The sequence below is a fragment of the Solea senegalensis genome, linkage group LG10, assembly GCF_019176455.1.
Source record: "Solea senegalensis isolate Sse05_10M linkage group LG10, IFAPA_SoseM_1, whole genome shotgun sequence".
Classification (NCBI taxonomy): Eukaryota; Metazoa; Chordata; class Actinopteri; order Pleuronectiformes; family Soleidae; genus Solea; species Solea senegalensis.
The window spans coordinates 11,600,933-11,624,297 of NC_058030.1; the positions used below are offsets into that span (position 1 = coordinate 11,600,933).

The 23,365-nt window shown below is 39.4% G+C and overlaps 1 protein-coding gene across 1 annotated transcript; it reads left to right on the forward strand.

Annotated features, from left to right (window-relative positions):
- Positions 1–657: 657 nt before the first annotated feature.
- cald1b (caldesmon 1b) lies at positions 658–23,126 on the forward strand. Its single transcript, XM_044036066.1, has 18 exons — positions 658–740; positions 8,662–8,757; positions 11,740–11,865; positions 12,827–13,157; positions 13,232–13,273; positions 13,363–13,698; positions 14,059–14,169; positions 14,317–14,352; positions 14,474–14,541; positions 14,986–15,226; positions 15,356–15,484; positions 16,529–16,572; positions 16,682–16,760; positions 17,315–17,446; positions 17,543–17,716; positions 19,224–19,295; positions 20,804–20,840; positions 22,942–23,126. Exons 2-15 carry the CDS (start codon positions 8,684–8,686, stop codon positions 17,588–17,590), a joined length of 1,797 nt encoding a protein of 598 aa, XP_043892001.1. The 5' UTR covers positions 658–740; positions 8,662–8,683; the 3' UTR covers positions 17,591–17,716; positions 19,224–19,295; positions 20,804–20,840; positions 22,942–23,126.
- Positions 23,127–23,365: the final 239 nt, after the last annotated feature.

The following is a 23,365-nucleotide window of genomic DNA, read 5'->3' on the forward strand; positions in this document are numbered from 1 at the left end:
GCAGTAACATCGTGTGATGTGGTGAACGTTTTAATCTATGGAATGCAAAGTTCACATCATTTTGTCTAGTGGGGGCTATATCATCCAGGCATCTGAGATACAGTTGTGAATTTTCATTTAAGATAAGATATAAGATAATCCTTTATGTTATCCTTTAGGTATACTATATATACACATTATGAGCAAACTATAATCATAATATGAAATGTTAACAAATGAATCCTGCAGGCCAGATTGGATCTTTGCGTGAGCTGGTTCTGGTCCGCAGGCCGTATGTTTGACACTCCTGGAATAGACTATACAGTATACATTAAGTAACAAGAATATATACAGTATGAGCTTAATATTTACAGGATTACACAAGTGATATAGTGTTTTATTGCACATAGGATAAGTGCCATGTTACATTTTCCCATGAGTTTACATTAAGTGTAGTTACTTTAAAATAAGAAATAGTTCAAGGACTACAGATTATTTTTTCTTTCATTCAGAAAAAGAAAATCTCAGTAATTCACTGTAAATGTAAACATTTTCTGCAGAAACTTGTTAAGAGTCACATTATACTGATAATGTGTTGTGTTCATGTGAGCGTGCACTCTCACATCAGGCCAGTGTGAGTGGACATCACTGAGTTACAGTCTGAGCAGGCGGAGCTGTTCACACTGATCAAGCTATAAATGTCTGCTCGTCGTCTCGGCCCTGATTTCAAGCAGGAACACTGACTTTGGTCTGCAGGCCTGGTAAGTCTTATGATGATGACTTATTACGCAGCATTGACTGACTTATGACTTATGTGAAAGTATGAGGTTTGATATCAGAGCTGAGCCAGATGAAGACTGGTGTTAACACATCACAGTAGGTTTGTGTCTTATTTACAAGTCTAACAGCTGGATTATATTAAGGACAGCTAATCTATAGTGTAAAAACTAGTTTACACATTTTACTACACTGGATTATGTATTGTACTGTATAGCTACCTCCCTCCTTTTTTTTTAGTCTTAATACACCTGTCTTAAAGAGTGTTTTTGGAAAAAGATTGATATGTTAATTAAAAACACAACTTTAAGAGTATTTTGAGGAGAAAATCAGCTTGTTTTAAGAGAGTTAAAATGACTGCTGAGTGATAAATTATAATCTGTCACCACGTGTAGGAGTGTGTGTTCTGGTTTAAGAGGGGTCCTGATAACTGACGCACAACATGTGGACAATGTATAATAAAGTCTGTAGGAAGACTTTTGCTCATTCTGATAAAAGAGCACAATGTAATTTGGGTAAACGTTCTCAGTCAAATCAGCAGAACAATAAATGTCGCTGAACTCTTCAAACAAAATTGTGAAGTTTATATTCATTAAGGATATTCGTGCAGAGGAATCAAAACACCCTATTTGCATGTTGCCTCATACCATGATGTTGGTAAGGTAGGACACATAGAGCTTAAACAGGGTATGACAGACAAAATGTTTGTGGTGACTGCAAATCTGTGGCTTTAAAAGTCTCAAATTCCTCTTCTTTTCTCATCCCACAAAGCTTAGCACTCTGTCAAACTCAGGAGTGAATGCTATAATTTGAATTTAGTTTCTGTTGCTGATGCGCCGAGGGGACGAGCTGTGGAAAACGCCGTTTGCAGCTGCAGACATGCCAAGTCAGTCTCCTATTCCTTAGATGGTATTAAAGATAAAGGCTACAATCACATGTGGGCTGGAGTGTGTGAGTTTATGCAGGCTTGTCTCGTCAGTCTCAAAACCCAGAGCATCCTCGGCATAATTGTGCATCATCCTAGTGAAGACAACTGTGCATCAACAGTGAAATATTTGTGAAAGTTTTAAATTGTCAGTGTGCATGCACAATAACAAAGAAATAAGCACAGATTTAATTGTCGAGGGCTAAATAGCTGCATCAAATGAACCTAGTAATGGTGCCAGTAACTACAGAGAGTGGGATTATACTTTTTAAACCCTGTTTGAATGTAAAGGAAGTCATTAAAAAGAAGTCAAGTTTGCCAAGTGAGAAATAAATACAGGTCAAATTAGCTGGCTGCTGTTTTAGTCTGAGCACAAATGAGCCTTGCTGGTGAAAAAAATAAATACAAGTGGGAGAGAAAGGTTGGCTGCTCTGTTAGTGGACAGTTTAAATTCAAAAGGAAATGGTTTTCCACATGATCAAATTATAGTAGAGGTCGAGGTGAAAGTTACTGGCTGCTCATCAATAATTACTCTGCTATAGAATCCACTGACAGTGGACATAAGGGGAAATAACTCTCAAAATGTATTTATAGAGCACTTTAAAAAGTGCTGCACAGAATGATATGTATAAAAACAATCAATAAAAATAGAAAGCATAACAAAACATAGAACATAAAACATTTAAAAACAATGCAGAGCAAAAACAAGCACATAAAACAAACAAACAAACAAAAAATGGGATTCCAGCTCAACCTGACTTAAACACCATGGAGTAAAAGTAGGATTTTAAAGAAGATTTAAAACATCTGGGCAGTGATGTGTCAGGGCAGGGCATTCCATAGCTGAGGAGCTGCCACTGTGAAGGCTCTGTCACCTCTGTCTTTTTGGGATTTCCCAAAGCAGCTGGTTAAAGCTGGTTAACATTTCTCTGTGTTTAAGCAGATACATTTGGATGCATTTTGGATTATTTCATAAGTGGATTATTTCACAGTTAGTATTCAAGTCAACACTATGGAAAAGTTGATTTGTGGCGATTACAATGGAAAGAAGTTATTCTTAGATTGCCTCTTTGTATAGCAGGTATTTCTTAGAGTAAACCATGCTCCCTGTCCACGGCCTTGGACCAAGCTGAGACACGACAACTAACACTGGCTGTGTACTTCCTTAAAAGGAGGCTGAGTTGTTAGTTGACGGGATGTGAAACAGGGAGTGCTCAAAGCTGCATCTATCTCCACTGAGTCTTTTATAAAGGAGGAAAGTGTAACGTAGCTCTGAGTGTGGATTATCTCGTGTCACCACGAGACTTTATTCAAGTTTCATTGACCCCTTTATTTTCATTAAGAACTATACAGCAAGTACACCACAATTCCCAGTTGTTTAAGGATTATCTGTCAGCTGATGATGACTTCCTTATGTCCTTTGGCTTGTTAAAACAAAGCTGAGCAGCAGAGGACTGAGTGAGGGTCCTGTGTTTCCCTGTAAGGAGATGACCGACTTGACCGGTCGATAGTTATCAGCCGCAGAGCAACTTCATTTTAACTAAACATTTTAACTAAACATTTTAACGCGTTACAGGAAAGGTCAACACTACAGTATGATGCGGCTGAAGGGCTGGATGGAATTTGTATCCTGGTGGGGACTTTTTGTGTGTGTGACCATGTTTGGTCATGTGGAGTAAGCAGTTGCAGCTTCTTGATTGATTGCAAACGCCTCTCTGGCATCTGTTTACGTCTAACTGTGTGGAAGCACTTTCTTTATCTTTTTACAAGAACCCTGTCTAACTCTGGGATGCAGACATACCTGAATTACAGCCATAGTCAGCAGCGACCATGGGATCTCTTCTGAATCTTAATTTATCAACATAAAAACCTAACTACAGCATATTAACCGCAAAGATTTAATAATTACAGCACCTCTTATTACCCAGTGAACCATATGAAAAAGTATCCAACTAAATGATTGTGATTACAAATCAGAGAAGATGTGACACAGTAATCTCTGGGGGTGTTTGTTGATCCGTTCTTTCTAGTGGATTTAGACTGGATGGAAAATCATGTTGCATTTTAGCCAAAGCACAAGAAAAACACTTAACTACACTAAAACAAATCATATGGAAGTGAATTAAACTATTACAGAATTGCCACAATGTATAACACTAACACTCACACACAGAGTTTGGGTGTAGCCAGAATACTAATGTTTATAAGATGTTTTAATTCAGGGTCAGACACTAAATTTGTTTCCGGCATTTGCAGTTTGGCTAAAACAAACACGGTCACAGATGCAGCTCGCCATGGTATGGAGAAAGATCAACATAAATAGTTTAAAAGTTTAATATGTCGTGTTTCTTGACAATATGTTGGGTTTCATCTGTACAACAGCGTGATTGACAGCTGCCTGGTTGCAGGTGACATCTGGGAATTTCCGAGTACTCAAATTGTGCAAACTGAAGACCACTATATCCTTTTTATTTGCAGTGGTTCTATGTTGTTGGTTGATGCAGACAATCAGAATTACCCAGATCACTGGAGCATTTGTTTTGTTGGGTAAACAAAGCTGTTAGAATTTGTCTTCACATCCTGCCATGAACTTAAATGAGTTGGCTCCCGCTGTGGTCACACGGAAAAGGATTGCGGACAAAATAGTTTTGCACAATTTTGCACCCGTGGCTGTGTCTTTGGTGTCTGTGGTCAACTGTCTTAGCACTCAAAGGTAGAGAAATACAAAGAAATGCCACAATACCAACATTTTTGATGGAGGACACGTCTAACTCCTTCGTATCAAGCTTTTTATGAAGCAGCCATGAAGCCTCCAGAGTCAAACTGCTGGCTGTTAGATCCGGGAGAGGGTTGCCGCAAATTGCATAATAATGTGTGCCTTGCTTCTTTTTTTTTTCTACACACTTCCATCTGCCTTCCCACATGCAAATTATCTGCATCAAACACTGTTATAAATTATAAAAAAAACTTTCATTTTGCCACAAACCCACATGTTAAACTTGACTGATTAACGAGACGCAGCACAGTACAGACTATCAGCGATCTCCAGCTGCCTGCCGTGTCTTTCCTAAATGAAGATGTGAGGTCCGATTTAACTTTGCCAAACCAAATGGAAATCACTTAGTACAGTTAAAATGTTTTCTTCTGCCTTCTTTTGATGTCTTTTGAATACATTGGCAGACCCGCTATAAAGACGCCTTAACCAAGCCAGTAATAACAAAGCCAGACGATATACAAATAGCACACGGCATGTACACAGTACAGGGATGAATAGAAACACAAAGGAGAGACATGCAATTGGTGTAATTATGAGGCTTTTAGTGGAAGTCTTTTAGCTTCTACATACCAAGCACTAATGTCTTATAAGGCCACTTCAGGATTACTAATGCTAAATGCTTGGCCTGAGAAACAAAACACTTGAGTGTGAGCTCACTGTTAATTTACCTGTTTTTGGTTAGTTCCAAACAGGTCAGTTTTAGATCTCACATCAGGTCTCAATTTGGGGCAGCCTTGTGCGGAGCATCTTTAAGGTGGAAGGTTGTGGGTTTAATCCCCAGTTACGCAAGTCTACAAGCTCATGTGTCCCTGGGCAAGACACTCGAGACACAAGTTGCTCTTGACATCTGTGCCGCCAGTGTGTGAATGGGTATGATAAATGTGTGTGTGTGTGTGTGGGGGTACAGCACATAGCTGTGAAGTACACATGTGAGAGTGAAAGGGTGAATGAATGAAATGATGAAGTCAGCCCTGCAAAATCAAAATCACATATTATTGTTTAGGTTGGAGTCAATAAGCATACTTTAGGATTTCATGTGCAGTTTTGTGTTGTGTTTCTTAGCAAGCAACAGCATGGTGCAGAGCAATGTGTCACTTGCTGAAGTTTATTAAGACAAAAAAGAAGCCCAGACATGATAGTGAATTTCATTTCATCCAACTCTCAGCAAGAAAGGGATTTCTGTAGCCTTAGAATAGGGCTCTTGCATTACACCTACTGTAAGCTATTGGCTACTGTAACTTTAACTGCTTTTCAATAAAACCAAATTTTTCAGTAGTGCAAACATTTTTAATGCAAATAATATGTTCTGTGCAAACTTCCCTTCATTTGTGATACACAAAGGAGTCCTCCATGAACCCTTAGCTCTCAAAATCTCAGAGTAGACGTCTGTATTTTGCTTAGAGAGAAGTAGCCGAAATGCAAACGTCATATTTAAACCACCGACATAATCCCACTGCTTCAAGCCAGTTTACACCTCAGCAGAAAACCACTGCTTCCTCGTCACAGCTGGGTTTACTCGCTTTGTTTCAAACTGAGCAGAGTGAGTTAGCGTATCTAACTCACTCACTCTGCTGTACAGCAAGAATCAGTTAACTGATTCTTCTTGCTTAACAGTTACAGATGTATGAATAGAATGAATTATAATCTAGTGCGGGTTCCTTTCACGTGAGGGACAGAAAGAGAGCAAGAACATATTGTATTTTTGGATTATTTCATCCAAGCAAACCACTTCCAGTCCATACAAATCCCTTGCATGGTGATGAGTGTGTGTGTGTGTGTGTGCTTTAGGTATTACTTTGTTGTAGGGACCTAAATCTGTTTATACAGTCACATTATGGGGTCTTGTTCTCCTTGTGGGGACAAAAAGCAAGTCCCTGTAATGTCAATTATTACATTTTAAGATGAAAACATGCATGGTTAGGATGAGGTTAGGGTTAAGTTATGGTTAGAGTAAGTCAATGTAATGTCCTCTGAAGTCATGGAAACCATATAATTCCACAGCTTACAGAGTTGTGATTTGTTTACCTGGATCCTAGCGGATCCACACAGATCTGGATCACAACTCTGGCATGTTTGTAAGCTGTGAGGCTGCAGGTCAGTGGGTTTTTGTCTGTTGCTCTATTCAGTTCAAGATTATCCTGCCTCCCATAGTAGAACAGGGATCGAGGCAGTGTTAGACAACAGTATTTGTAGTATACTTAGTACAGATCATGTACATGTTTCCATGCATTGTTATTTAACAGTTTGAACCTACAGAGTTCAGTGTGTGTTAATGGCTTCACCCTCAGTGCAGTAAATGGATAAATTCATGAAAACTGCCCTCTTGTTAATCCACATTTATTCTATAACTAGCTATTGAATTATGGTTATTGACAGAAAGCGTTTGTGTGTATCTCCTTGTATAGATCGTGGGGACACTTGACTTCAACCCATTTGTTTAATAAATGGCTCCTAACGCTATAATGTAAAAGTACACAGTTTACATTTGCAGCTACATTAAAGCAACATAATCTCATGCGGCCGAGAATGGACAACGATAATGTGCTCGACTGCTTTTTTAGTGCTTGTTGCGTAAACACACTGCAGGTGTGTCACCTCAATGTAAAGGGAGAAATTATACACAGTGGTGCGTGATGTAAACAGAATGTTAAGTGTCTGTGTGAGCTCACCCAGAACTCTTTGTTATGTTGCCAAAATCACGAGGCAGAGAATTATAATTTTCAGTATTTGTCTTCCTTCCTTTGCATTTTCCAAACTGTGTGTTGTACAGAGTCTGCAGCTGAAGAAACGTTCATGACAGAAAATATGTTCAGTTGAGGGGTCGCCATAGTAACAGCAGGTGCCAGTAACAGCACAGTTTTTTTTTGACTCAAGTGTGCACATTGATACTTCTTCTTCTGAGAATCCAGAATAATACACACCAAAAAAAGCACAAGTTTCTCCAGACTTTTTCTTATTATGTATGAATTATTTTTACTTTTAGAGAAGCTGGTAGACCAAATTTGTCACAGAGAAGTCTGTGCTGCTGTTATCTATTTATTAAAATTCTAAAAGATGGTCAGTTTACTGACCATGAATTGCTAATTGTGGGACAAATTCAAGACAGATGCAGATAAATACATTCCCAATAAGTTATACTGACCAACATTCACATGGAGAGTAATCGGATTTTAAATAAAAATGTAACAAATCCCTCAGTTCATGAAGACAATCAATACATTTATAAATTCTAAAAGATAACCGGATGATTTTCTTGCAGGCAACACCTTCAGCATTTCTTAGAATTAATAGTTTTGGAAAGTTTTGGATGTTCAACCTCTGAAAGTCCCTGGAAATGAATTTAAACCCTCTCTCTTTAATTAACAACTGACTAAAAATGACGGGTGGGAGCAGTACCAAACCTGAAATGACAAGTTGCTTTTTGTTTTGCTTTGTTAAAGATGAACGAAAGATTGGACAGTGGGTTCCTGAAGCTAATTTTCAAAGTGGCCTCTAGAGAGTAAAAGAAGGTAGTGACACAACAACTTCTGATGTTTTCAGATTCATTTGAAAGAGAAGAAAGTAACTTCACCAGGCACAATTTAAGAATGAAGTTTATAAACTCAGTGATCAGGGAGGAGACAGGAGGATATGAGGGAAAGAGCGGTCAGGATGAAGAGCAGGAGGAGGAGGAGGAGGATGTGAGAGAACAAGAGCGGAGCAGAGAGGCAGGCTTTGCCTTTTCTGGTATAGTTAAAAGCTACTGAAGGAACAAGCAGGAATTCTCTGTGCTGTGGAGAGGCTGAGATATAAACCAGACTGTTAAAGTTGATGTATGAGCAGAGGGGAGACACTGCTGTTCATGGTCTAAACTTCTGCTACTGTTCAGGTAGTGTAAACTGACAGACACTGTCTTTTATTTCTGTCTTTTACGTCTTTTTTTTTTTTTTTACACACATGTCAAGCCACTGTTCTCAGTGATTCTCTGTACTCTCAAGTGTCTGGAGTGATTGGACTACTTTTACGCACCGTGGGGGTTTGTTTCTTCACATCAAACATCCCAAATATGGTGTGCCATCATCATGATGGTGAAATGAGGCTCAGCCTACATGTGGTTGTAAATCCAACTGTGCATTGTCCAAGAACCTACTTCCGAGCAATGCGGCGTTGATGTGTTGAAGAACTGATTTGGAAACCACTAAGTGATCACCCTTGTATCTTTCAGTGAGGAGAATCTATTGGGCATCATGGATGATGACTTTGACCGACGTATGGAGCTGAGGAGGCAGAGGAGAGAGCAGATGCGCCTCGAGGCTGACAAGTAAGTGAATACTTATATTTTGGACATATTATGGACATATGAACACGTGCCAATGAACAAGAACATGGGAATCCACACTGTCACACACTATTGATGACTATTGACAAAAAGGCTAAATGCGGAGTTTCTACAAATCATTTTCAATGACAGCGTAATGGTTTGATCACAGTTTTCACTGTCATTCAGGTCTCATTCAGTAAACACACAGCAGTTGCTCACAGGGACGTCAGCCAGTTATTTTTGTTATTTGTTATTTTTGACCGATTCTTGGATTATCTGGGCAGAGCTTTATATAGACAGATGTTCAGTGATCTGCTGTGTGTCTGCACTTTTTCATGAAAGCTGAGCAGATCCACAGGGTCCAGCAGAATAGAGCAGACAGGAGTGGACAGTGTCCACACGATGACAGACAGCTTAATGAGCTTAACTGTCTTTTTTTCCTGTTAAGGAGTCAGAGAGCTGTGCTGTGTGTGCCTTTGTCCCTTGCTCTCTGTCGTCTCCCCCCACACTCTGTTCTCACGTTAATATCACAATAGTTATAGGATATTCTAGAAAGAAAGACATGCAGCGAAATTAAAACAATCTCTTTATCTGAGAGCTACTAGAAACAACATATGAACCAAACGACCAAAATTGAGTACAACTGATGAACATTTTACACCTGTTTAGTTTAGTATTAAGTAACACTTTTTTTTTAATGTAAACTTTATTTATACAGGTAATCTAAAGGAAACAGGTCTGTTTCACAAGAGAGACATGTTCATTACTAGTATTTTTCCTATTTTTTCTGTAAATATTTTTTCACTATGTTCACCTTGGGAAGTTGGGACATTAAAAGGACTCAAGTCAGTCAACTGCACCATGGTTTTTTTCTTACAAGAACCCCGCAACAGTAACATGTGCCTAAAATTAAGTTCATTCTAATTATCTCTAGTAAATGGCTGTTTTGTGTATTTAAATTAAAAGCAGGTGTTACACAAATGGCAGTAAATCTAATCAGAAAAAATGCAAATATTTCCTCCCCCTCTTATTGTGATTTTTATTTTTATTTTTAAAAAGAGCACCTTTGCACCTGTGGACATGATAGGGACACTGTCCTCTGATGTCATGTCAGATGTCAGCTGAGATGTCCTTCCAGAGTGTCAGTGAAAGAAAAAGCTTTTGTCACAGTCCTGCAAACACCCAACTGCCAAACCAGCCTGCCTCTCACCACCCTCAAGATTCTCTGCTCCAGAGGAAATACTGCACACTGGAATGTTTTGATCTCTTCTTCTTTTTTAAGCACAACAAAGCCTTCTCTTTGTTTCTTTCCATTTTGAGAGGCTGTTGTTTCTTTTTTTAGTTGCTGCCGTATTTTGTTTTCCTTTTCTACAAGAAGCCCTCATCATATTCCTCTCCGATTACATCCCTTGGGTTGCTCATCTGGAAATGTAACAGTAAAACTTTAACAGCGGTCTCACAGGAGGCATCTAGCTTTGGGTGGAGTGATACTTAATTGAATTACTTCCTCTGTGATTACTTGAGGCAAACTGTGCCATTTAGTGGAACCTTTGCCTGAGGATTTGTTGGATTTCTGCCTCCTTCGGGTCTTTGTTTTTGTTTTTAAAGACTGAGAGGATTTGTGTGGTTCACATCCACCTCTTCCTCTCACATCTGTAAATCATTGTGCAGCGGATTTGAGATGAGCAGAGGGAAATAATACCCACGCGCTATCAATGGGCCATTTCAAGCTTTCTCCTCGCCTCATAAAGTCTGGTAATGCTTGGAAAGATACAGCCTGGCAAGCTTGAGAGTCTCCCTGTGAATGTACTCACAGTTGGATAAAGGTCAGTGGCAGGAAGAGAGACAGGAGGGTAATGGTTATGCTAACTAAACATTAAGTAATGTTTGGACACTAAAACAATTTCTTATCTAATCATCTTTCTCCCATTCCATCCTTTTCCCCTGCCACTATTGTCTCTGGTGGTTTTTGTTCCAAGGGAGTAATTCTCGTGGAGAACTCAATGCAACATTTGGATCTTGGACACACGTAGAGTGTGTGTTTCCTATTATTTCTCAGTTCTGTTCTCTCTCTGTTGCAGCTTCCAGTCTCAATTATACCTTTAAATGTCAGCTTGAAATCGTCTGTCTTAAATCAGTGATTCACAACCTGGGGGTTAAGATGCCTCAAAGGGTCCGGAGACCGATTTGAGGTGGTCACGATACCTTTGTTACGCAAGTTAATGTTTGTAGTTTTGCCTTTCGTCTGATGATTAAAGCTCCTTTGGCCTCTTGACAGCCTTTGAGATGCATCCATGTCCACATGAAAAAAGGTTTTCACTGTGTTTTCACTGTGTTTTCACTGTGTTTTTACTGTGTGTTCACTGTGTTTTCATGGTAGCCAACAAGGCATCTTTGTATTTTGCTCCACTTACTTTGTATCACAGTGTCACTGTTGCTTCTGTGGAAGTGCCACAACATTTAGAAGCTCAGTGGGGAACTGTTCTTGCCAGAAATATGTATAGCTTAAGTGATGCCATTCAAACAATTATAATGACGAATGGCTAAGGAAGCTAATAGCTGAAGGCTACATTAGCCTCTACGAGCGCAACACATTTGAATCTCTATACCTGAACCTGAAGCCTTTTTCAGACATGAAATGTGGACGATGTCCAGAAAATTGGGTCCAGAATGTTTCTGGAGTTTGTCATTCACATGCGACGAATGCAATGTTTGAATGTTTGGGTGAACATTTAACTGATGTGGTGATGTCTGAGTCACATATGTAGAAGGAAGGACACTCACAGTGGTTCCTGTTTCATTCTCACGCGGATATCAACCCGACATTTAGAGGTCAGATCAACACAAGGAGAAGTATAATTGCTGACGACATTTACTTTCTTCTGTCTTTTCCGTAAACATCCCATTGTGGAATATCAGATATTTATTTAATACTTCAGCAACTCACATTAAGATTTGATGTGAATGTGTGTGATGGTTCAGACCGGGTTACACCAACGATGATGATGAGGAGGAAGCGCGGGAGCGAAGGCGACGTGCACGGGAGGAGCGAAAGAAGATGAAGGACTTGGAGGAGCCTGGTACCACTGATGTAATCAACACCAACAGGTACAATATGGATGAGCAGATGAGAACCATGTACTATAATGTGGCAAAAACAGAAACCTTCCACTGGAGATGTTCTGAACTCATCCACAGTGAAGTTATTGTATTTGGCAACATCATACCTTCTATTGGTTGTGGAACTTTGACAGGGTCATGTGTCGCACATGGCTCTTGTGCTGCATCTGGATGCAGATAAATCATTTTGAGCAGGAGCAATCAGCAGGACTGACTGAAAGAGAGAGTTGAAGAGCACTAACAAATCTAAACATGAGATAAAGAAATAAAAGCTTTTAAAAACCTCCCCACGACAGCACAATTGAATAAATTTTTGGCAACACTTTAAACTGTACTTTGTATAAGCCTGGAACCACTAAACAAATTAGTTCCAACAGCTATTTAAAGGAAGAAAAGCAGAGAGTAAAACTTCTAGATCGGTTACCTCATAGTACAGTACTGGAATCATTTTTTTTATGTGAGTAAAGAGAACATTAAAAAAAAAAATGAAAATGACGGCCCACAATTTAATAGATTATCACCTTCAGATTCTCTGTGCACCAACTAAATGTAGTATATTGACATATTATTAGTTGATTTTATTATCTAATCTGACAATTCAAACTTTCCTGTGTGTGTTGTAGAAATGATAATAAATCCCTTTTGTTTAGGTGTAATGGAACATCTCATTTATATTCTCTTGTCTCCTCACAATAATATTCTTTAAAGAGTGAAACTCACAACTAGTGTGGGTGTTTCTCCTCATTTTACTCTTTTAATTTCACAAGAACAAGCTTGTTGTTTTTTCACCTGCCTCAAATGATATGTGTCTCCTATTGAGCCTGATGTTGGTTTATAACACTTGATCAAACAAGAACCCTGATAGTAACAGGGATTTAAAGATTAAGTTTTAATCAGACATGAATTTCAGACCTTACCTCTTTACAAGGTGATTTCCGTGCATTTACAGTGTCACAGAGACAGAGTCTTCCACAGCCACCATCACCACCAGTGCTGAAGGTGCAGATGATGATGACCAGGCTTTGTTGGATCGCCTGGCCAAGAGAGAGGAGCGGAGGCAGAAGAGAATGCAGGAGGCTCTGGAGAGACAGAAGGAGCTTGACCCCACCATCGATAGCACGGACAGCGCACTGGAGGAGCAGTCCTCCATCAGCTGCAACAAGGAGCAGCATTCGGAAGAAGACAAGGAGAAGAAGGAGGAGACATCTGTCCAGGAGGAGGTGGCAGATGCTGACATGAAGACCTGGAACGAGGAGGAGGATAAGCAGGAGGATAAGCAGGTAAGAGGAGAAAGTATGAGTTCTTTCTGAAGGTAAAATATGTACAGAAAAGTGAGTTTGCTTTGTTTTTACAGGAATCTGTTGAAGATTCAACACCACCAACCACAACAAATGAGGTATGGTTTCTCATTTGAAAATTATGTATATATATATATATATATAAAAAGAACTATATTTAAATTGTAATAGAAACGTTGTGTTACAGGAGGAGACTGAAGCTGCAGTGGCAGAAGAAGATGGTGATCAAGGTCAACCAGATGCTCGTGTGGAAGCTGTTCCCGATTTTGATGAGGACAAAGAAGAGAGGAAGAGGAAAGAAGAAGATGAAGAGAGACAGCTAAAAGAATTGGAAGAAAAGCAGAGGATAGAAGAGGTGGAGCGGCAAAAAGTAGAAATGGAGGAAAAGCTGAAGAGAGAGGAAGAAGAAAGGCAGCTGAAGGAGGAGGAAAGAAAGAAGAAGGAACAAGAGGAACAAAAACTACTGGAAGAGAGACTGATGAAGGAGGAAGAGGAGAAAGATAAAAAAGAGGAGGAGGAAAAACAGAAAAGGGAGATGGAGGAGGCACAGAGGAAAGAGGAGGAAGAAAAACAGCAAAATGAATTAGAGGAGCAACTGAAAAAGGAAGAGGAGGAAAAGCGAAAGAAGGAGATGGAGGTACAAAAGAAGAAAGAGGAAGAAGAAAAACAGAAAAGAGAATTGGAGGAGCGACTGAAAAAAGAGGAGGAGGAAAGATTAAAAAAGGAGATGGAGGAAAAAAAGAGGAAAGAAGAGGAGGAAAAACAGAAACGACAAATGGAGGAGAAAAAGAAAAAGGAAGAAGAAGAGAACAAGAGGAAGAAAGAGTTGGAGGAAAAGAAAAAGAAAGAGGAGGAGAGACGGAAAAAGGAAATGGAGGAAAAGAAGAGGGAGGAGGAGGACAAGCGGAAAAAAGAGGCTGAAGACAAAAAGAAAAAAGAGGAAGAGGAAAAGCGCAAAAAGAGAGATATGGAAGAAAAGAAGAAGAAAGATGAGGTATCGATGTGAGACTTTTCACCAGTGACAGTGTTTTTCTTTCTTTTAAATTCACTTTCATAATTTTTCCAATCATAATATTATAATTTTAGTGAGTTATTTAATTATTTTGATTCATTTTGTGCTTTTTTGACTTTTTGTTTTAAGGAGGAAAAGCAAAAAAGATTTGGATTCAAAGAAAAGGTAAAAGCAACAACCTCTAGCCTATAGCTAACAGCTTGCTAACCAGTTGTTAGCTATTACGGCTAACAACATTAAAGATGTACAGTGCTCTCATGTGTTTGTCTTTCTGTTTTTGTCTAAGAATGAACCGGCCAAACAAAATGGAGCCTTGCTTGAGAACAAACTTAGGAAAACAGAGAAGACAACAAGGTAAATATTTCTTATTAGTAATAAGTCATTTCTGTTTTCACTGGAGCTTTAAAGCTCCTAACAACTTAATTCAGTGGTAGCTGCAAACAGAGACTCCTGCATACTGTCTTATTTGTATTGATGCATTTATTTGTGATATTTTGTTACTAAACATTCATCAGGAAAATAGGTAGCTCTAAAATAAATGATGTGTCAGATGTAAGATGTACTAGATATATGGCAAAAAAATAGACAAAGAGAGATGGACCTGCAAGGAAACCAAAATACATAACAAAAATATTATATTATAATAAACTATAATTTACATTATTTACATTATATGAAAACAATTCATGGGATCAGAAGAAATAACAACATTTCATAATAGTAACTTGAATGTTAATGTGTTTATCAATATATTCAAAAATGGACATAAACACAATAACATGCATATGTCATGGACAGCGCTGCGTCCACTAAGGCAGATGACGCGGAGCGACAGGAGGCCGAGCGTAAACTGCAGGAGCTGAAGCGTCGGCGAAACAACGCAGACAGTGAAGAGATTGAGAAGATGAAGCAGAAGCAGCATGATGCTGAGGCTGAGCTGGAGGGGCTGAAGAGGAAGAGAGAGGAGAGGAGGAAGATCCTCGAGGAGGAGGAGAGACAGAAGAAGCAGGAGCTGGAGGACAAGAAAGTCAAAGAACAGGTGAGGATGGACTCCAGGAATTCAGTAAACCAGTTCAGTTGTGTGTTCATGAATCAGAGAGTGGGTCTCACAGTTTTAACAATCTGTTTGGAGGCAGTGACAACTATTTCACTGTTCCTTTTGTCACAGGAGGAGAGGAAGAGGATGAAGGAGGAGATAGAGAAGAGGAGGGCGGAGGCTGCAGAGAAAAAGAAACTGCAAGAGGAAGACACCACGAAACAACCTGCCTTCACCATATCTCCCAAAGGCTCCTCCAAGGTGACTTTTTCCATCACAGTAAAGAGGGTTTAGTATCAGAACAACAATCGAATCCGATCCACATACAACATCTGACATTCACAGGGCTATAAAAACAGCAGTTCTACAGAAAGCCAACAGCTCACGCTGTGTCAAAGGCCAAGGAGAAGAACTGTGTCTTAAGACAAGCTTTAAAAACAGGAAGTGAACAGGGCCAGTCTAATGTTAATAGGCAACTCATTCCATGGCCATGAAAGCCCAGTCCTCTCCGAGCTTCAGCCTAGTTTTTGGCACTGTCAGAACAGCATTTCATAATAATTTAGTGTTTTTATTTACAACATGTTCCCCATTTCAGTTTTTCCAGTCATTCCAGGGAAAGCAGGTGTAATATTTGTGAAACAGAGACGTCCAGCTTCAGTCTTTGTTGCTGTGGATGTTTGTGCTGTTCACTCTCATAATCCGGATTTACAATTGCATCCTGTGTTGTTATGGAGTTTTCCAGAGAAAGTGGAATTTGAATCATGCCTAAGTGTATCTCCTAAATGTTATCAGATACTCTCTGTTTCCTCAGTGGTCAAACATTATTAATTTATTAAAGTGCTTTATAAATAAAGGTGGATTGGATTGGATGTCTTCCTGTCAGATGATCCTAACATTTTTGATAGAAGCCACATGCTGATGAGAGGAAGAATGTAAAGCACATGCCTTTGGTCGGCTGTATTTAAATGTGGCACTAATGGAATAAGACGGGTGCATTTTCTTGCTGGAATATTTCTGGAGAAATGTGTGAACATGTTTGTCTTTTCGACTCAAGTATGGAAAGCATAATTTCCCTTGCTCAGATAAGGCAGAGTGTGTGTTTGTGCTGTGTGTGTGTTACCTCTTTAGGACTGTTCTGGCATAAACACTGATATTGTCAGTAGTCCTAATAAGGGAGGAGGTTTAGGGCATGTGTGTGTGTGTATTCTTGCATAGTCCAACTCGACCAAGTACAACTTTATGTGTGCATCTCAGGGAGATGCAGAGCAATGTTTAACTTTAAATGTGCTCTTTTGTTCCGTACAGATCGGGCAGAAGGCAGAATTCTTGAGCAAATCAGCCCAGAAAAGGTGAGCCACAAAAGATAATTTTGCTATGTAGTACCGTAAAAGAATAAGGCAACATAACTGAATGAACCAGGTGAATGTTGATGAGCCACATTAATGTTCATTCTTGCAGCACTGCAGCCAGAGTGTCTCACACTCCGATCGTCTCCAAGATAGGCAACAGACTGGAACAGTACACTTCTGCCATCCAGGTGAGAGTTACCTGTATTATTCACTCAGAGTAATGTTACAACAACATACTCTAAACTTTATTACAAATGAAAGCCAGCGCTCAAAATACGCATGTCAGAGTACTAATGTATATTCAGCCAAATGTATGTAAGTATCTAATAATAATAAAACATTGGATTTATATTACTTCTCTTTTGCTAACAATGAAAATCTACAAAAAAACTAAGGTAAATGCAAAGTGCAGAAGTAGAAATACAAATCAAAACTGCTTAAAACCAGACAAGTTGAAAAGTACATGACCTCTAGTGAAAGGTAAAAACGAATAACATAAGAACAATGAATTACTACGACTACTGCTACTACTAATAACAATAATAAAAATAATGATAATAATAATAGTAGTAGTGAACCAACAAAGCTGAGGAGCCATACGGTTTTTGGATTAAATAAAAGGAAAAACAAAGTTGTATTTTTAAACTTATTATGACATGGAAATAGTCCAGATAAGATAAAGCACCTACAGTAACAATTACATTGTTTCGATGGGAAATTCCTCTGCTCTTTGTCTCCACAGGGAAACAAAGACCCCAAATCTCCCAAGTCTCCAATGGCAGACATTCCTACAGGAGGCACACGCAGCATCAAGAGCATGTGGGAGAAGGGCAACATTGGCAGCACCTCTGAAAGTCCAGCTCCTGCCAATAAGGTGAAGGTTTAAAAAAAAAACACACACACACAAAACCATATGACGAGTTTACTGATACGGTATGTGATTAAGTATTTGAGGTCTTTCTTTTCTCAGGATGTGGCTGGTATTAAAGGAAGTGTTTCCGGACGTGCTAACAGCTGAATGACAAAGCCTGCAGAGCCAGAGAAGACAACACCTGCACCAGCAGCAGCACCTACACCTGCATCTACACCAGCATCACCAGCAGCACCAGCAGCAGCAGCAGCACCAGCTTCAGCAAAGCCAGCAGTAAGACCTGAGAAATCCTTGCTTTCATCGCACAAACCATGGTGAATTCGACACCAATGTCACTGTAATACAGTAATCCCTTGATATTCTGTTCATGTTGATGTTCTGATTTGCACATCAACATGCCAGTCTTTTGTTGGCTGCAGCTTTTATATCTAAACTCTGAGTGGACAGTGTTGCTGTCTGGAGTGTAGTGACACCACATGGACAGTTTGCTAAACAGCATCTGCAAAAACAAACAAACAAACAAACAAAGCAGACGCTGTCATCGTTCCCATCCTACAACCCTCCAAAGGTTGTGAATGAATGCTGTATTAAAGCATAAACCCATTGAAGAATAAAGAACTGATGTAGAATTGTATTACAAAGCATTGTTGCTCAAAAATGTCCATCCACAAGAATTAGAAAGCTGAATATAATTTCATGTCTTGCACAGCCATTTCTACATTAGCCAATGAGCCAAGAGTGCCCTGTGACGTCGTGTGAAATAACAATATATTGTATTTTTGTCTCTCTGTGGCTCCATAATCAAAATGACCTTCAGGCAAAGATAAGAGGTCGTGTCCCTTCTCATTTTTCACTGACCAAACAAACAAACAAACAAGTACATGTAACTATTATAGTTAGTTTACTATGATATTGTGCGGTTAAAACACATGAGGTCATTTTTAGCTGGCTGCTCGGTTGACACTGTGTCCTTTCTTAAAGTAGGACACCAGCTGCTAATCCCACCGTGTCTTCTGGAGACACCTCACTATGTCCATAAGCAGTAGCATTGCTGGATGAAGTGTGACATTGTTCTAAAGTGACAATTACGACTGAGATATCTTTAGTGTGAAATGTCTTGGCCAGAGAAGAGGTTGTGACCTTGCCTTTACTTTTGCATCAACACTACCCCCTGATGGGATGAGGCTGCACGGCAGCCTGGTGCATGTCTGTGACTCTAAATATCTGGATTCTTCTCTGAATGTTCTTTTCTTTAATCCCTTTTGCCTTTATTTCCTCTCTGCCAATGCACTCATTTTTTTCAGCTTTTCTCACTCACACTTTTCCTGCACTTCTCTGTCCGTTCTGCAGACTGATAAAGGTACAACCATGCATCCCACTACAATATATACTTGAAAGAATTATCACTTACTAATGCCCAGTATAATTTGACTTACAGTATTTATTATTATTATTTGGTTGTTTTCATTTGATTTACTTTTCTGATGAAGATGTCACATCAAATATGATGAGTTTAGTAAAAATAGTATACCACACATTTTTACATCAGGGGTTTTCAAACTACAGGAACAAGAAAAAAGTGTTGTATCTTGTTGGAGCCCTTGTTGTTTTAACCACATTTTCAATGCAAACGAAGTAATTTACTTTTGATTAAATTCTGCAAGTAAATTTAGCTTGGTATACAATCTCACTTTAGAATGATTAGATGATTTAGAATGCAGTACTTTGGTTTTCACTTAACACATATTAAAGATGCATGGTTATTGTTTTTTTGTGACAGGATATGAAACCAGGTGATGTTGGAAACAAGCGTGGCATGTGGGAGACGAAGAAGACCAGTACACCTGCCAAGGTAACATATGCACACCTCCTCTACCGTATGAATCAGTGTATTAAAGGACTGATATTATGACCTTATCCTGTTTATTTGTTCCATTCAGTTTATCAAATAATTGGCAGAAGCAGGTAACACTCAGTGCATGCTCCACCAGGCATGGTGTGACTGATGTTTACACTGCATATGAATGACTTTATTTCTTTTTTTTCTTAGTTTGATCAGTTCAGATTTGATCAATTTAGGCAATTATTAACTGGGGAATAGACTGGACAGGTCGCCAGGCCATCACAGAGCCACATAGAGACAAACAACCATCCTATGGTCAAATTTCCAATGTCCAATCTTTGGACTGTGGGAAGGAACCAGAGAACCCGGAGAAAACCTACACACACACACGGGGAGAACATACAAACTCCATGCAGAAAGGCCCGCGTTCTTACCGTGAACCATGAACCGTGTGGTCCTCATTTATTCTCAAGAAAACATACATGTAATCAACAGTGGATTAAAAATGATTTAAAGCTCATGTATGCCGATGTTTAAAGAAGAAGAGTTAATTATATTTAATTATTATATAATTATACATAATATTGTACTGTCACTATGACATATTGTAGGTAGAGTCTCTCTCTCTAAATAATACTGTAGGAAGGTTTTTATTTTTTATTTTTTTGCATAAAAACATTTCATTCAGAGCCCTCTCCTTCATCCTAATAATGTTCATCTATCTGTTTGCAATAGTTATCGCTCTTCAAAAATAGGTTGCCTGAACTAAATTAGAAATATTGGATTTTTAATATCCCACTCATCAACATACTGTAATATAAACTTTATTATCTAGATTCTTCCCAGTTCCCAGACTGGCCTTGAGGACAAAAATAGTTTTCCTTGGCTCCTGATGTGCTTGTTCCTTTGGAACATGGATTACTTTCAAACTGTGTGATTTATACGTTGTTGTTGCGGGACATTTTGGCTGCTCTGTGCACAGCTTTTTGCTGACATTATACGAGCTGCATTGCAGTGAGAACATTATGGTCAAGTGCATGTGGTTATGTGTGAATACTGATGTGTTTACCTCAATGAATCAAGTGTTTTTCACATGAGGGGTTCATACACTACAAACAAGGCAATCAGAGATGGCAGACTTCACCTCATTCACGCAACAAGCCTCTGTCGGCCTCTGTTGGTCATATTGGCAAGTGTAAGTGCGGAAACACAATCAGACAGACAGACACACAGAGTCACAACAATACAACAATGCTTCACCCCCACTCCGTGGGGTGAAGTAATAATAACTGCGTTACTGTGTCCGGCAGACAAATCGATTGGCATCTCGTTCACAAGCTGTTCTTACTGAGGTCCACCCACCTAAATTCAAAATGAATCCCATAATAATCAGCACATTTGTTTCAACACAATTGGCTGTTTTCTTTCGGCATCACTTAATACACTGTCTGTATGTTTTGCTGACATTTTCCCCTCTTTTTTCATCATGTTTCTCTCTCATTCCCTCTTGTTTGCAGGTGCCAGTTGGAGTGAAGAGCAAGTTTTTCACAAATGGTACGTTTAAATGCAGACCACATACATTTATATATATATAAATACTGAAATTAAATACAACTACTTACAATTTATGGGACAATTTTTAATTAGCATACTCCTGACCAGCCACAGTACGAAAAATCAACATAACTTTTGAATGCAAATATCTAATGATTTAAGAGTGAAATGTGCAAGTGTAGTCTACAAAAAACCTTCATTTTTACCTGTTATATTCAGGCTTCATAAGTCTAAGATTATATCAGCATAATCACAGAAAAAATCAATCTTTGAAAACTTTTTATGTATCCCAAAGCAGTGTGCCACAGACTTCCATGTGGCACTTGGGCCCCCATTTGATAATCACTGACTATCATCCATCCATTGTCTACCGCTTAATCCTCCAAATGAGGGTCGCAGGTCACTGGAGCCAATCCCAGCTGACACAGGGCGGAGGGCGGGGGAAACCGTGGACAGTCCATTGCAGAGCCAACACACACAGACGAACAATCATTCACTCTCACATTCACACCTACGCGCAATTTGGAGTGTTTAATTAATGTCTGCATTGTTTTGGGCCGTGGAGAAGAAAACCACTGACTGACTTACAGAACCTAAATACTTCATCCACCTTTGACAATAAATGTTTACATGCTACAAGTTAAACCAGGGTTTGTCCTGATATGTCCTGGGGGGGGGACGTAGAATTCAGTAGTGTCATCTCTGTCCTTCAAACTATTGCCGGGGTGAGGGAAACATGGCGAGACAGATTTACAGCTCTCTGTGGACTCATAACTACAACCCACCAGCGTTCCTTTGTGCCAAAGTAGCGGCTCGCTGTAAATCAAATCTGCTGCGGGAGATTTTTAGGCAGGGACTCAGCACTGTGGCACTATGGTCTATATTTAAAAAAAAAAAAAAAACACCCTTGCCCTGACCTTGTTTCTCAGTATCACTTCCAGACTCCTGAGATTGCTGTCATGACTTTGCCTTGCACTGTTCACCCAGTGGCACCTGGGCTGCCCAGTGTCAGTGAGCTGTGAGGCATACCACACTGCAGCTGCTTGATTTTCACATTACAGCTGAATGCTGGGGAGGATTACTCACAGTTTAAGCAGCAAATCTGGCTGTAGCGGGGGGCTTATTCACTCAGTGGTAAAGATAAAGACCTACCATTATTACCCACAGCCCGGAAGAATAGCTTCACCATACAAAAATACGTTGAAATTCACTGATGTTGGTGCAGAAAAGCTGTTATTCTTCCTTGAGATCAAAAGTCACATTCCCTGTAACTTCACGCCCCGCCTGCTTCAGCCACAATGTGAACAATAAGAGTGGAAAAGTGTTTGTCAAGTGTCAGACCCGATCCTAAATAACCAAGCCTCCTTGCTTCTTCATCAGAAATAGACCTGAACGATGAAGTAAAGGGCAAATGACAGAGTTACAGCTTTCAATCACACAATGACATGTCAGCAACAGGAGGGCTGTCACACAAGCACACACACACACATATATAAAAACATAAAAACACAACACTCATTACCCTAACCATCACAACTAAGTGCCTAACCCTTACCCTAACCTAAACCCAATTCTAACCCTAACCCTAAAACCAGGTCTTAAACCTGAAAAAGCACTTGTCCTCACAAAGTTAGGTTTGTATGTTTTTTTGGACCTCACAAAGATATAAATAAGTACACACACACAAGTTTGCACAGCTATTCTTTTTTTAGGACACTGCATTGACTTCCATTCATTTGGACAACCTTAACAAAGTATCCCTAAACTTAACCATAACCTGTCAATACCTAACCCTAACCTTATACTAACAACCTAAAGCTGCTCAAAAAGGTTCTGCCTACACAGGTTTGCGTAGCTTTTCTTCTCAGGACACTGCATTAAAGCCTCATCTCAAAACTTGTTCGTGCAAACCCTAATCTGATCCTGACATATCTTAAATTCGAACTTAAACCAGAGCCTCAGAAATGAGTTTGAGCGTTATTAGAACCTGGTTTTGTTCCCTGTTCAATGTTCATACCAGAAAAGATCCTATAGATACTAAAAACAAGCACACACATGGACGCATGGACTGATAAATCTTTGCTGTATCTCTTTCTATCAGCAGGTGTAAGACCCTAACCACTGACAGCCTCATTGAAATGAAACAGTCCCCGAAACCAACCCAAGCCTGTGCTACTGTTCGTGCATCCGTTTCCCCTCAGCACGCCTGCAGCTCACACCACAATGAGGAAGAGACGAGTGAGGGTTTTTTTTCTCCCTGGCTTTATGTACTTTTCCGCATTTTCAGTAAAAAAAATATATATATATTCATGTGTATCTATCTGATTTGACTTGTTTTTTTTTTTGTTTTTTTTTAAATTCATAAAAACATTAAGAACCAGGAAATCAATGATTGACAGCTCATGGAGTAGATTGTGTCTGATTAGTCCTGATTTTTCTCCAACTTTCAATAGGACTGTTATTACCAAAGTCAGCAAAACAGTCTGACTTAGTAGAAGCCTTGTAAATATTTTTAGTTAACACGT

Bases quoted from the DNA above. Each gene is read 5' to 3' on its own strand.
- cald1b (XM_044036066.1), top strand. From the start codon at position 8,684: ATGGATGATGACTTTGACCGACGTATGGAGCTGAGGAGGCAGAGGAGA. The intron at 13,158-13,231 runs GTAAGAGGAGAA...TTGTTTTTACAG, and splicing joins ATAAGCAGGAGGATAAGCAG to GAATCTGTTGAAGATTCAAC. The intron at 15,227-15,355 runs GTGAGGATGGAC...CTTTTGTCACAG, and splicing joins ACAAGAAAGTCAAAGAACAG to GAGGAGAGGAAGAGGATGAA.